This window comes from Microcebus murinus, chromosome 8 (genome assembly GCF_040939455.1).
Source record: "Microcebus murinus isolate Inina chromosome 8, M.murinus_Inina_mat1.0, whole genome shotgun sequence".
NCBI lineage: Eukaryota > Metazoa > Chordata > Mammalia > Primates > Cheirogaleidae > Microcebus > Microcebus murinus.
The window spans coordinates 14,639,426-14,655,502 of NC_134111.1; the positions used below are offsets into that span (position 1 = coordinate 14,639,426).

At 39.0% G+C, this 16,077-nt stretch overlaps 1 protein-coding gene across 1 annotated transcript in view; it reads right to left on the minus strand.

Annotated features, from left to right (window-relative positions):
• The window catches only part of DPP10 (dipeptidyl peptidase like 10), a 641,699-nt gene extending 629,627 nt beyond the window's left edge, over positions 1–12,072 (minus strand). Inside the window, exon 1 of the mRNA XM_020288521.2 lies at positions 11,603–12,072. Within this exon, the coding sequence (XP_020144110.2) occupies positions 11,603–11,674 (72 nt within the window). The 5' untranslated portion in view covers positions 11,675–12,072. The remainder of the gene's footprint in view (positions 1–11,602) is intronic.
• Between the last annotated feature and the right edge of the window lie 4,005 nt (positions 12,073–16,077).

Here is a 16,077-nt window from a genome sequence, read left to right on the forward strand (position 1 = left end):
ATAGACCATGATGCCTGACCTGGAATAGGTCTTCCTGCTCCCCTTTATGTCACCTGAGAAATGAGAAACCGCAGAAAACCTAGACTGCACCCAACCACGGAACAGTTACCCTTATTGCTTTCAGACAGAATTCACATAATACATCTGGTTGTATTAAACCTACTATCCCCCCCAAAATTAAAATTAAAAATATAATTAAAAACAAAAAAACCCACTAAACCAGCTGGAACCTCTTCTACTTTTGCTCTATTGACATCACCACAAATAACCAAAAATGGTTTCTGTGATTCCAATTACTGAGTGAGGCTCCTTCTACCAACTTTTAACCTAGGAGGGAGACGCTCTTGCTTCTAATCTGCCAAATTCATCAGGTATATGATTTTGAGCAAGTCAGCCTTTATCAATCTCAATTGTCTATCACTAAACCAGGTGACTTAATCACATGGTTAATTCTAAGATTCTGTCAAAAGAGATGCATCTCTTAAAAGGGAAAAACTGAAAGAATATTAAATTCTGTTACTGTAAACTCCCAGGGTCAGAACTATGAGCCCACAGTACATGTTATTAGTAATCACCATCTATGGATTTTATGCTGGCACTTTGACTACTGCTTCCCATGCTCAGGTCATTTACTGTGTGCCTACCTAAAGCATGCCTACGAGAATGGATATTTTCTCCTTAAAAATTGGCTGTAAATGGAAATCAGCAGATGGTACTATGCAATAGTAACATGTTATGATATTGGCTTAACTTTTTATTTCCTGTATAACATCTTGGTGCTTTGTGACCTCTCTGAAATACCTTTTCCTTGTTACACAGTGACTCATTTTGAGGTTTATATAACAATTATGGGCTTGTTATGCTGCACAATTCCAAACCAGCAATTTTATATCATGATGGCTTTTTCCTGGGTTTTCCTTAACTAAAATTGCCTTGTGTGACCAATAAGCAATGCAAAGCTGACATTTCTGAGCCCAAGCAGCTAATCCTAGATTGTATTTACCTATTTTCAGATATTTGCACCATCTGTGATTCCATATTAATTTTTTTGGATTTGCTATTACAGCTCAAGGACTGTAGCTTTGAGAAGGAACAAAGTAGCACTCGAAATGCAGAATCTATTATAAACATGAGATGGAATTTAACCATGGGATAGGGAAAGAAAAAAAACAAATTCAGAAAAGGAAATGCATATTCAGTTCTCCACCTTCACCTTCAAAATCCAAACTTTGTAGAATTTTCTACATTATAAGGAATATAAAAATGGATGCCATATTTTTTTAACCAACTCTTAATCCATGTTTGTTTTGAAGCTAGCATGACTCCATATAATCTCCATATAAACAAAAACAGAAGCTCAACATAAAAGGTTCTGTTAAGTTTCTAACTTAGTCAATTTGCAAGGAAAGATATTTTAAAGCTAGGTTCCCAACTTCTGGGAACAACAAGCCTAACCTATTGCTAATTTTCACAATTCTGTAAGGTAAGCAACATTCCACTCCCAGATGAAGTATCAGATTCAGAGACAGACTTAAACTTCTTGATTGACTAGTTTGAGCAGGATAAGCTAGAGTTTAAAGTTAGGTGAAGTGACTAGAAAGCCCTAGTTCTTTCTACTAAAAAATTCTGAATGACTTAAAAATTCTTCACATAAATTTATTTATTTAGCATATAAATGTTTCTCAGATCTGGTATTGGAATGTGGTACTCTGATGACTTTATCTAGGAATAAAAATGATCACAGTTTCTGGAAAAGGCTTACCTACCAAGAAATACAGTGAATCAGAAGTCTGTTGTTTTTATTTACCATCCAAGAAAACCCTAACATTCACCTGCCTGCATTCAAGAGTTTCTAAAACAGGGGGATTTATTCCACCACTACTCCATTGCTATTGAGTTGCCATTTCAAATGCTGAGAATAGAGATTAGGAGGTGCTCATTCATGGTGAGGGGAAGAACAGAAGCTTAAGAAAACCATCTTCCCTTTTTGTAAAGAGGGTGCTATTTTTTTCCTTGGAGCCGTGGATCTCACAGTTTACTTTCAGAATGGCTTTATGGCTCTAGGGGGTGACTTCTTGCCAGGGCAGATTGGAGAAGATGCATATGCTGTTCTGTGATGCCTTGTGGCCAGGTGCCAAACGTCTAAGGATGACTGGCTTAGAACTAATATATCACAGAGGAGAAACGAGGAAATGTTAAGTGAGTTTTGCCTACAGACGCAAAGCTTTTCGAAACATACGTTAAAACAAATGGTTATACTGATGTCAAGTAGCAAGGAAGGCAGGTGTGTCACCATGACACTATCAAAGGCTCTGTATCAGCAGCTGAATCTGGAAACATGGTACATGGAAAATGGCCATATGTTAAGAGCCCGAGAATCCCAGAATCAAGTGCTGCTTCTAATTCTAACCAACTGTGTGACTTTAGAAAAGTGACTTCACCTCTCTATTGTCTGTTTCATGATCTGAATACAAAGGTGTGAGATTCAGGAAACAGAACAGCTTCTCATAATGTTATAATCATTTATGATTTTATAATTATTTGAAGGGAAGGATTTGGAAAGGCAAGACTACTACTGATGCTAAAGTGTTCTACATGTCAGGAAATCAACTTTGGACAGAGAATGACCCACAGAAATGCAGAGACAGTTTTGAGATGATGGACCCACTAACTACCCTGACATGATCACTATACATTAAAGGTATCACAACATTATTATGTATCCCATAAATATGTATAATTATTATGCGTTGATAAAATATTTCTAATTAAATTAAATTTAAAAATTTGTATCTATAAAATATTTAAGAAAATTTCTCATGAAGTCTCAAAATAAAATGTAGAGAGGTGGAACAAACTGGATTGGGTTTGGAGATGGCAGAAACGCAAAGGGAGACAAAGGAACCGAAAGCATCATCCTGTAACGCAGAGACACAGACTCTGAGATCAAATACAAATTTGTAAAGAGTAGCAGATGCAGAAGAAACCACTCATAATGCCAAGGTGGCCTAAAGTTGGGTAAACCTCATTTTGGAGCAATTATAAGTAACTTTCACAGATGTGAAGGAAGGTGGGCCTCTTCCATTTCAATGCCAGGCCTGTCACTGTTAATGTGGGTGTCAAGTAGTAGAAAACACACAAATCCTAGGGCCAGAGAAAAGAAATAATCCTGATGAAGACCCTGGATATACGTTTGCAATATACTCATTTTATTCCCATTTGTTGGAACATTTGTGTTTCCTTCTAAAAAGGAAAAAACAAGTGAAATATATAGTCTTTTCCCCTAAAATCTCTAAAAGCTAATGAAGTAGATAGAAAATCTATCCACAAATGCATGCATAGAATCTAGGAAGTTTAAATTACAGACTGACCTAACTAAACAAAATACCTATTTCTAAATCTAAGAAATCCTTCATGGATTTCAGATTTTTTTCCTCTCTAAAAGATATATTTTCGATCACTTTTCAAACATTGTCTCAGATCCTAATATTCAATTCTGTAACTAAAAAAGGAGAATCATTATGCAAGTTTGTGAAACACTGATTTAAAATGTTGCCTTATGAAAAATACTTCTAGTACTTGTTTCAAAACATGTGAAATGAAAAAATGGCCATGTCTTGCTTTCATTAACTTATATTAAAACCATTCCTAAAAGTGAGATTTGATTAATGGAAATAGGAGTATCAGAGTTTTCACTTACTCAATTCCTCTTGCCAAAAGTAAACTCATGTTCCAATAACAAGAAAGGCCTACTTCTCCTTGTACAAACATTATTAATGCAACTTCAAGTGGTCTCTCTGGTCTGTTATTTGAAAATAAATCGCAGAGGGCCTGCCATTCAAGTTCTTGATTATGTAATTCAGATTTGTCACATTTCTGTTTTCAGAGCAGAGTCTCTCAATTGGAATAAAAAAAAATTGAACCTTTATTTAGATATCAAAAAGGGCGTGGGGATAAAGATAATAAAAATGACTTTTTTCCTCACTTTTCTTCATTTGCTATCTTGCAACCTGATACACAGGTTTTTGTTCTGACCTGAGAAAATCAATAAGTATGATAAATTGCAATAATATTAAAGTCAAATAATATACAGCTTGGATGTAGAACATCTCAAATGCCAAGTCAGTTTTGATTATGCACTTAACTAACTTGTCTTAAATTTAAACTCAACATATCATCAGTTCCCATATGCAAATAATTTCTAATTCCAGAATTTCTGGGAACACAACTTCTGGAAAGAGAATATTAAACCATAAGGATTTCAAACAAGATCCTAAGTATTATGTGGAAACAGACAGGTTATCATCCAAAAACAGGAGAAATCAGTCAAGTTATAACAAATTGATTTTTATCTAATGCTCTATGATAATCTCACTATAAAATACCCAGTGTATTTAGATCATAGGCATATATATGTATGTGCAGTGTGTGTATATCTGATTATGCCATATACACACATATTTGCCATTTTTATTAACATAAATGCAAAATTATCTGTGCAAAAGAATGAAATAACCTTCTTAGATGATCCAGAAGCATGGTACCATTAAGAATAAAAATACTTATTAAGTTCCTACCTTAAACCAGATGCTATCTATACAAGCCCATTCACATAAATTGTCCCTAACTCTTGTAACATTTTCTTCACTGCCTCCCTCTTCAAGAGGAAAGAATGGTTTTAGTAGGATCAGAAATTGCCTAGATAAAGGAAGGAATCAATTTGAAATCTCTTTGCCTTTGTTCTCAACCCTACATCAGGTTGCCCCCTCACCAAAATAATTAAATCTGAAAATCATTTGGCATTCCAAAAACATTGTAGAACGTTTTAGCAATTCTCAAATAAACTATAGCTTGTTAACTTTCAAGTTAATAAACTTGAAAAGAAAAGGATTTTTTTTATTTTGTAGAAGGTATTAGAAGAGTATTGTTAACGTCAATGACTGAACAGAAGAGTTCAAAATCAAGTATTTCTTTTATCAGTATTGGATAAAAGTGAGTTCTCTGTATTTAGCCTGGCAGTGAGTGTTACATTTACCATTACATATGGATATGTCTGAAATTCTGAGAATTCAGGACAACTTAACAAAAATGAATCTGCAATAGAAGATCTTCCTCTTAAGTGCCCCGTTCTCCCCACTGAAAATTCTTCCCAGCCTTCTCCACCATCCTGGTAATGACAAGTGTTTCTTGAGTTAATATGTAATAGATGGTAAGAATGTCTACCAGGTAGGGGGAATGTAGTCTCAGCCTTAGAGAACAGGTGCTATCTCGATAGGAAAAAAGTAAATAGAGATTGGTTATTGCCAGAAAGCTTGTGGATCAGGTCAATAAAACTTTAAAACAAGAGTGCTCCGGGAACAATGAGTACTAAGCTGTATGACTGCTTGAAGTAAATAGCATACACTAGAACAGAAATATTTCTAAGTTTGCATAAGGACATATATTTATGAAGTTTACATTCCCTCCATCATTTATTTGGACTGGATTTTTTTGCCTTGTACAAGTCTTCAGAATGGTGAAAACTCTAAACTTTTTTGGTTGATGAATGCCTGATTATATGTCCCTTTTATCATACTTCAGTAGTACATAGACTTGATTAGAACACACAGAAAGTCATTTAGCAAAAAATATTTAAAATACATGAAGATGATTTTAATAAGTGAAATATCAAGAAACAACATGTGTACTTAAATGTTGCATAGGAATAGCTGTAAAAACATTTGTGTGAAAAATCTTTTGACTTATGCTTAGTCCAAAACCTTCCACTCCATGAAAGCATAGGCATCCACCATGAGGTCTTGGACTCCATTGCTATACACACTCTCCTGCTACACTGACTGAAATCTCACCCCCTGACATCTTTCTATAAATTCCATTTCTCTCTTTATTTAAACATCCTCTTTCTCATGCAAATTATCTTAGGAGGTGCATGGTATTGAATACAATATGCAACATATTCATTATCTAATTCAACTGTTAGTGAGAATTAGCCAAAGTTTACTTTCCATCTGGTCCCTTACAGAGCAGAACAGTACAAAGTATCACTGGTCAATTTTGATTGAATGGAAACCAGGATGTAACAGAATATTTCAAAGTCTGGATGTCTGCCAAATCAGGTCTGATGTCCAAATGTATTAATATAATATTTACCGGCATGCACAAACTCATGTGTAATCATACAAATATGTGTGCTGAAAAAATGTGATGGCCTCTAAAATATTAAAATAGTAGATCAGCTGAGAGTGATCTAACAATCCTCTAAGTTTTATTTATTTATTTTTCTAATTTTGTCAAGGCTCTTATTCCCACACTATGCACTTAATGAGAGGACTTGTTATGTGACAGGCATTATTCAAAAGCTCTTACATATTATCTTATTTAATCTTTATAACAGGCCTTTATATTTATAAAGGGCCTTCAGGCATCTTCATTCACAGATGAAATGGAGAAACTGAGTTATCCTGCCCAAGAAAACACAACGGACCTTAGTGGATCTGGGATATGAACTTGAATCTGTGATTTTCAGGGCATAACCCATAGGCAATGGTAAATAAATACCTGTGGTTGATGCACGAAAGCTCACAATCTAGAAGTGCTAGAAGTCACAACATTCCAGCACTGTGTATGCTACTCAGTATACTGCAAGCAAATAAAAAATATGCCTGTAAGTACTAAACATTCTGTAATCATAAATGATTCAAGAAACTGAAAATATTAAAATAGCTTTATTTTTACTCAGACTGGGAAAAATTTGGTTTAAGTATGTTTTGCTTCTAATATAATGTGCTTCATAAGATAATGCAGCATTAATATTTAATAATACAATTTTCTTTAACTTGTTTTATATAATTTAATCTTTTTTAAAAATGCAATTTGCTCAGATCCTAAAATAAAAAACTAGATATATACCCATATTAGAAGATTCTAAGTAAGGGATATTTTGTGATATGTTCTTAACTCAATAGATAAAATGCCTTATACATAAATACAATGTTTATATCTATTATATAATATATTATGTTACATATTTAATATTACATATGTATAATTATAATAAAAAATTAAAGGAGTAGGACATTTATATTCTCTCAAATCATAAAGACTTCTACATAATACCTTTACTTACCTAAATTATCTTTTATAACCAAATTATATAGAACTCTCACCCCATTAGATATGGCATTTTATGTTGAATTATTAGAAGAAAAGTAATAAATTAATAAATTTTCTATTGAGTAAAGTTTCTTAGCATGATTTATAAAGGCTTTTTTCAAGGTTCTGTGTTAAAAGCAACAGCTTACTAATTTTGACATGTTTATATATTAGCAAGGGGCATATGGAAGAATGACTTTTTCATAATTTTTCATTAAGCATACATTTGAAAATTTTGATCTGATTTGCTAGACCAAAGGTGAAATAAAAATAATGAATACCAAAAGAGAAAAAAATACTGAACGCCAATTTTTGCACTGAAACCCTGTAGGTGAATATTACCTAAAGATCAGAAGTCCAATGGGTATTTTGCAGAAGGCATTTTACATATTTAGTATTAACTATTTAATCTCAATTGTGGTCATGAATTATTTCATCAAGAGGCTGTTATATGTTGAATTGTAAGAGACTGGTTTTTCACCAAAATGCATCTTTTAAAGAAAAATGCATAACTAATACTGCCTTTGTAGCCAAATAGTTACTTTTAAAAATACAGTTTTTAGTCATACTCCAGAAAGTGTGGTTGTTTTCAGTTTTTTTATTTTTGTGTGGTTATTTTTGTTTTGTTTTTGGAGCGGAGAGGACAGTCACGCATTTGAGGCAGTCTTTTTACCAATTGGATTCAGCAGAAGGTTGCCACCTGGTGGAAATGTGAGCAAATTCTAAATCTCGCCTGATTGACTATTAAAAAGGTACTTATTTAACAAACCTTGAGAGTCTCATTATCAGGGACAAGTGATACAAAAAAATTTTTTTAAAAAGGTCCCATGTATTTATGAGTATCTATCTGATTCTTTTTGTATCATTTAGATTAATAGAGAGGATATTAAATGAACTCTAAAATTTCAAGAACTATTATTTATATTTATAGTTGAAGCTTTTAAAAAAGTCTTTATCCATTTTACATTCAAGATAAATTTGTGCACACACACACAGACACATCCAATTTGCAATTATTTAACATTATTATAATAGGAATGTGTTGTATTGTGGTTGTGCAGATGTTAGAAGGTAGGACTTCTGATGTAAATGAGCTTCTGTCTGAGTCCCACCTCTACCTTTAAAGACTATAGCTGGGCCAAGTTGCTTGATTTCTGTAATCCTCTGTATTCTCATCTCTAAAATGGGAATAGCAATATGGTCCACCTCAAAACATTGCTTTGAGAATCCAATAGAAAAATGCATTCAATAAATATTATTTTATCAACTCCCAAAACAGTACTCTCTCCCTGTGGCAAGCATTCAGGAAGTCATTTTTAAACATAATAATAAATTACCATTAGCCACTCAAGATTTTGGATCCTTCAATGTAAAATGAGATATTGATCATGTTAAGTGGAAATGTCTGTATCTATCCATGTCAAAGCCTTTATTTTTAGACATTTGTTAAATGTGAAGTGTTATGATAAACAACAAAAATAACTGTTGTAAACATTTGTTCAATCAATGAAACTTTAAAAGAAAGATTGTTAAGATGATAAAACTATTTCCAATGATTCAGAATATTTAATAAAAAAGTATACAGACCCTGCTTTCCTGTTACAGCTACTCTCTGGGGAGGAAGGGGATGTCCTTCTGCCATGGCACCCTGTGCCAGAGGACAGTCACAGATAGTGAAACAGGCAGGTTGAGCCCTCTACAGGACTAACAGTAACCAAATTATATGGTTCATAACCGTTTTCACTCAGGAAGAACTATGGTGTTCCACTGTGCTGTCAGTGGAAATAGGTGTTTGATGGCCTCAGGACAAGGCTTCTGTGAGATTTCATAAAAATATCCACCATGGAGAGGGAAAGACCTTTTGGGCAATATTCATAAGCTTAAATCATTCAAAATCAATAGACAGTGACTTATTCGCTGGAATATACCCCCTATTTAACAACTGGGTAGAATTTCATAAAGGTACATTTTTACTTAAATTTGTGAACCTTCTTTTTTTGAAATATTATAGAAACCAGCAGAATTACTCACATATTTATGAAGGTATTATATCTAATAGTTCATGGAAGTCATGTGACAACCACAGAATTAAACTATAATGACTAACATGGCTGATAAAAACACAGTAGTCTTAGAGCAGTTTAAGCTTCCACAGCAATCATGCACATTATTTGGCCACAATTTCAGATGTCAAGCTTTGAACAAAGAATATACTAGATATAGGTGTTTCCTGGGAGTGCTTGAGAAACCCTCACTGGGATGCTGCCATGTATACTTCAGTCTGACTTTCCTTGCAAAATCAACCTCTTTTATTTCAACACATGCATAAAATGCATACCACTGACATTTTAAAATCATGTAAATGCTCAAAAAAAGCATTTAAACATATTCAATTAAAGCAAGAGTTTCTGCAATGTGGCCACTCCCTGAATATTTGAAGTGGCCATAAAAAATGCACACTAACAGGAAAAATGGATTCGAGCTTGAACCTATCTCTTGATATGAATTTTAAGTACCAGATTAGTCCCAACAAAAGGATTTGCCATGCATATACAGCGTGTCCACTATTTACACATACATTTCCAGCTTCTGTGTGCTCTCTCCTTCTTCAGCCTCCCCACCTCCACCATCACTGAACTGTTTGCAGCACCTCAAGTAACCAGGTGGTGTCACAGGTTAGTGAGCAAAGATTTCATGTGGGGACTCTCACCTGACTAATCATTCTTATTGGTAGCATCATTCCAAGAGCAGTGGAGAGGCTCAGAGGCTTGTTAATGAAATTTAAGGGCTGTCAGCCTGAAAGAGGATGTTAAATCCATGCTCCTCTCCTGAAATTCTTCTTCTTATTATTTTTTTACGTCTGCTAACCAATTTCTACATTGTGATGTATGCTGGGGGTGGGGGGAGAAGTAGAAGAGGAAGGGACATATGATATAGTGTTTTAATATTTTAGACCTATCTCAGGGTATGCAGCAAAGAGGACAGTTTCAGAAAACGAACGCTTTGTAAAAACTGCAAACATTCCCCCCCTCACACACAGACAGACACAAAATAAATGGAAAAAGACCCTTACGACATTGAATAATCCCCACCACCTGTGTGAAACATATGCGAGGGACATGAGAAGGGGGAAGGAAGGGGAGAAACGAGACCACAAGCCAGAAGAGATGACCAAGTCTGGAATATTAATAACAGCATCCCTTGCATCGCCTCCTCTGCCTCGCCGGCCGCTCCTGGGCGATTTGGACAGCTCCCCTTAACACTACTCGGTGCTGAGAACACGCGAAGAGCCCAGTCGCTGCTGGAACCTAGATGCTCGCACCACCCTCCACCCCCATCCCGGTGCTAGCAACAAGCTGCGAGGGTATCTGCCAGGAACGCCGCCAGCAGCCTTTGACAGTGCGCTCCGGGCCAACAGCCTCGTCTCCCCCGCCCCAGTGCCTGGGTCCTCCAGCCCCGGAGTTAACCGCTGGCCCGAGCGCAGCTCCCTCTGCCCCGAGTCCCGAATTGATGTGAACGTGACCGCGCCGCCGCCCGGCTCAGCACTGCCTCCCTCCTCCTGCCAGGGCATCTGGGCGCTCCCGACCCTCCAACTTTGGGGAAAAAAAAAGCCACACCGAACTCCCAAATCACCCCAACCCAGGGGCAGAGACGAGGTGAGGATCCACCTTACATTTATGATACAAACCCCTAATGACCAAAACAAAAAGGGGGCGGCGGGTGCGGAAGGACGGAAAAGAGACAGGAAAAGCTCTCCGCCAACACAGGGCACCTCATCTCTGCAGAGACAACACATCTAGACCCAACGAATCACTACGGCCAGCACCTTCCCAGCTCCTCTTAATAATTAATGCTTCTCTGCTCCCCGGCCCCGTTCCACTCCGCAGACTACAGACGCCTGGCAAACCCTCTTACCCCAGCTCGCGCCCCCAGCACACTCCCCCTCCGTCTCATTAAAAACACGAGAAAGGAAAGGAAAAACTCTGCCGGCTTAAAGGTCATCTGTCTACTCCCGGCGCTTCGGCCAGCGCTCGTCGCGGCTGCGGGAGACTGGGCTTGAACCCCGCTCGCTCGCGGACGTCTTCGGGAGCGCGGCGGGTTTCTCCAACGTGCATTAATGAGGAGCCAAGGGGCCCGATTCCTTGACCCCCGCTGCCTCTCCCTCCCACGGTGGCCCGCCCGCCGGGGCTCCCCGGGACACCTTCAGCCTTTACCTCTCTCCCCCCTTCCCCGCGGCTCTCCACCTTGCGCATCCTCTCGCCCGGCGCGGAGCGCGCTCAGATGCTCTAACTTCCCGCAGAGTCCATGGACGAGCAGGGAGAGCCTGCAAGTGGGGCGGGGGAGGGTGGGAGAGGGAGGCGTGGGAGCGGAGCCCGGGAGGGGAGGCGGGGGCAGCGCGGACAGGAGCCAGCCCTCCCGGGAGGGCCTGGCCGCAGCCGCCAACTCTCACCTGGTCGGTCGGCTGCGCCTGGCTCGCCCTGGCCCCCGGGGTGGGCTGCTGTTCCTGCTTCATGGCTGTCATCGCCCGCGGCCCGCGCTGGCGCTCACTTCCTCGCGGGCACTTCAGACTCGGGGCCCGTCACTTGGCAGCGATCTCATGTCACAGACACCCGTCGCTCTCCGAATTGGCAGAAGGGAAAGCGGCGGCGACGGGGTGGGGGGAGGGGAGCGCCAGGGAGGGGGAGAGGCAGCGGCAGCAGGCAGGCTCCCGCTCGCAGGGTCCCTCCTTCGGCTACCGCAGACCCTCGAACTCCCCCGCCCCCCACCACCCGACAGCGAACGGAGCCCCGGAGACTAGACACTACCAAGTGGCAAGTTAGTGGAGCGACAGGCGGCGGGCTCCGGGCACCTGACAGTGCTGGCGCGTCGTCTCGCAGCGCCGGAGGAGCGCGGCTCGCATTCTACCGCAGTCCGCGCCCCCCGCCGCCCGCCCCCGGGCTCCCCGCGCGGTGCTCAGCGCGCCAGGTGGAGCTGCGGGGTGCCGCGCTCCCGCATCTCCCGAGCAACCGCAACGGGAGAGAGCCCTGCGCGCCGCGCGAGCTCCCCACTCGCGCCCAAGGCTGCCCGGCTCCGCGGGACCCCACACCCCGCCCCCCGTAGGCTCCTGCTAAAACCCGGAGAAGCGGAGCGCGCCCGCGCAGAGCCCGCGGTGGCTCCGGCGCTGCCACTGGGCATGCTCCAGCGCCCCGAGAAGGCAGAGGGCAGTCAGGGACCGGGGGCCCGGAGCCTCACCCGGGACAAGCAACAGCTGTCGGTACCGAGGGGTTGTCTCAGATCGTGACCTGCGGCTCTGCACCTCCTGACGTGGGGCAATGGGTACCCGGCACCCTCCAGCCCAGATCCCCACCCCACCCCCAGCTCCCTGGCTAACACCGGTGAAATTCCTAAAGGTTGGCTAAAAACAGTAACTGCAACCACGATAATCTGATATTCACTTTTTTTTTCTCTTTCACTTTTCTTGGACACATTTAGGAAAACCTTTAAGATTTAAGTCCTTCCAGCCTTTGCTCAACATAACCCTCTCCTATGCAAAGTGTGTTTATTGAGCACCTATCCTGTGCCAAACACACTGTAAGCCTAGGAGAGGGTTTCCGGGGAGAGAAACATTAAGTAACAAGTCAAACCTACCAAACTCCCTGGCTGCGAGCAGCTTACTTTATAGTGGGGGGCACTGGGAGCCACCTGATACGAATCAAACAGTCAGTGTAGCTCTTTGGAAGCTGAATTCTTGTGGGTTTGATAGAACAAGTCCACCAGTTTCATCCAGATGCTCCAGCACGTGGCTTTCCCTGGGGTGCTGGGAAGGATCCCCTTAAAGCAGATGGACCACAAGCAGTCCCCAAGGCAAGAGTGAGTTAAATACCTAGATGTTAATGGATTCAGCACAAGGGTTAAGGAAGCAGTTGCTGCAGAAGGGACCGAAAATATGGGGGTGGGGTAGCGCTGAGTTGGATTTTATTGGCTAAGGACTGCCCCCCTTCTTGTCTGAGCCACTCAGACCACAAACTAGTCACTTGTTACCCAGAGGCTGTTCTAGGATGGTAGGAGCTGTGCTCATGCCTTGATAGCTTCTAAACCATGAAATACCATGCCTGTCCTAAACATTAATTGTAAGAATAGTTCCTTTAACATATATTGAAACAAATTAGTGTTCACCAGCAGAAAGATTGAATTGGGGTGAAGGGAGATCTTGCTTTTCCAAACTATGTATTTCGGTACATATTGTGAGCAACCTGTTTGTTCAGTTTCAGCAGAAATAACTTTGATAGGAATAATTTTGCTAGTCGTAAAAATATAAAACAAGTATTTAAAAAGGATTAGTAAAGCAATTATTGGTCAGTTTATCCAGTAAATCTGACAATCAGATTTCCCCTCACATGGATTTTTTTTTTTGAAGGGAAAGGATCTGCACTGTTCAGAAAATGTTTCTGTCTTTATATTTTGCTCTTCTGTTGATTATTTGAGTATATTCATCCTTCCAATATGTTTCCAATTTGGGCAATCTGCTTGACTTGAAGGAATTTACTTCATGACAGATTTCTGTTACACAGGATAAGTATGCACTAGAGGAGATTACCCTCATTTTATTTAAGATTACTTATTTGATTGAATTCAACTGTTGAACTTGTATCCATTATCAGAATTCAGTATAAAATCCACTTTGGTTACAAATTAAGATGTAAATCATTAGTTTTATGTATTGTGATGGCTGTGAATCTTCTTTTTAAAGGAAGACTTCTTTGATTTAATTTGAGTCTTTGTCTTTGGGATGGATTATTTTATCAAGCTAAGAAAATTATTTTTTAGTTGTTGAGATATAGGTTAAGGGCATTAATTAAACCTGAATCACATTGAAACTGATTTTCCCAACTTAAATACTTTGTTTTTGGTTTTATTTATTTATTTTTTTTTGAAATATGATGCACTTGAATTACAATGTAAGATTTTCTACCTGATTCCCAATCTTATTTCTTATAGAAGAAAAAATTCTAATGTCCAGGAAAGAAGTACAGGAATAACTTACACTAGAGGGATGAATATTTGTAGTTCTGTTTCCTGTGGTTTCTGATGATAAGTTAGCATTAAAAAAAAAATACGAAACACTAATTTACAATCAAACATCTACAAAATTTTAAAACTACTCAAGTAGATATAACACTAATGCAGTATAGATAAGAGGGACCTGTACTAGACTAGATGTCAGAGGATTGGTGGCCTTACACCATCTAGGCATGGAGGTGTAGGGCCGAATGATCATTCGTCTCTTGTCTCCACTTTTTACCTGATAAAATGAGTATGTTTAGACTGAGTGACCAATAAGATCCCTTCTTTCTCTAAATTTCTATGATTATGTATTGATCTTAGGAATCAAACCCTATCCTCTGAATGATAAATTATTTGTATATGTTTAAATTTTAGTGGGGCGGTCAATTAAATACTTAGAAAAATACAAACAAGTCAATAAAGTTAATTACCTCACAAAGGATCCTTAACATTTCTGGAGCTAGATAGCTGTACGTAAGTATGTAGAGACAATTTGTCTTAATGATATTTTTAGAATTCAGAAAATTAAAATTAAAACTTTATTTCCAAAGTGTAATTTCTAAATATAAAAATCTATCTAAAGAGTTTTATAGAGGTTTACAGAATATTTTTGAGTACTTCTTCTCACACAGTATCTTTGATGAGCTAACTCATGGACATGCATACATTTATAATACTCATACAATGATAAAGGAAGTTTTCCTATAATTTTTATGGAATGAAATTAGACTCTTATAACTGAAAAAGAGTTGGAGAGATCATCTAGCAAAATTCCCCCTATTTCGGATTATAAATGTCTACACCTGGCACAATATGGCTATTTTATTCAGGATGATTTCCTAGGATTCTGATTCCACCAATACCTTCCAAAAGTTTATTGCCTCAGATCCTAATTTCAGGTTCCGATGTAGACATACCCTCAATGCTGCTTCCTCAATGCATTTGTTTGGGCCTCTGAAATCACTCAAAAACTTTCTCACATGCAACATTGTGAATATCTACAATGTCTTTCTTTTCTTGATATCTGATTCTTTTAAAATGACATGCCAATGTAGTATACCACATTTTACCTAGAAATATTAAGGTGAGTGAGAATAGGTTGTGAGATTTAGATGATAATTGAATTAAAGATTATCATTATAATGTTGCAGCTTTAGGGGCAAACAGATTGTTCCAGAAATATATAGGTCATAAATGCTGTATTCAGTCTCCCACATCAAATAGTTGACAGAGGACCAAAGAATCAAAATTTACTCTAACAACCACCAAATAAGAAATAAGACCTGGCTAAACTCTGATATGTCAGAAAGACAAAAGCCCCAGGAGATTTTGTGAAGCAAAATTTGCCTGTAGAGACAAACTCTTCAGTTTCAGATAAATTAGATAAGGCAAATAAAACTCTGTAAGCAGCTAGCTGCCTACAATCTCTCCTTATGTTTTCCTTTTCTTCTCTCTTCTTCCTGAGGCAAATCTGCAGTGTCATGTACAGGCCACCTTGATGGGGATTTCCCTAGCATTAGCCAATCCTCTATTGAGAGTCGTAATGAAAACAGCATCAGGAAGACAGAGTTCATGAGCTGTATCTTTAGAGACTTGGCCTGAAATGTGCCCAATTAGCTCTTTGCAGATGAAGAAATAGCTTTAGTTCACATCTTTTGCTATCATTTGGTTTCGATTTATAAATCACCTCTACTCGCTTCAATTGGCTTCTTGAATTCCCCAAAGTGCATATCATGTCCTTGGGCAAAAAAACAGCATGCTGAGCAATCCTCAGAAACAAGCTGTAATTTAGAAGCTTTAACCAGTAAACTCTAACAGACATTTATTTTTAAAGAAAAAAAAAAAAAAGAAGTAAAGGCATTACTTATTTAAGTGATATTC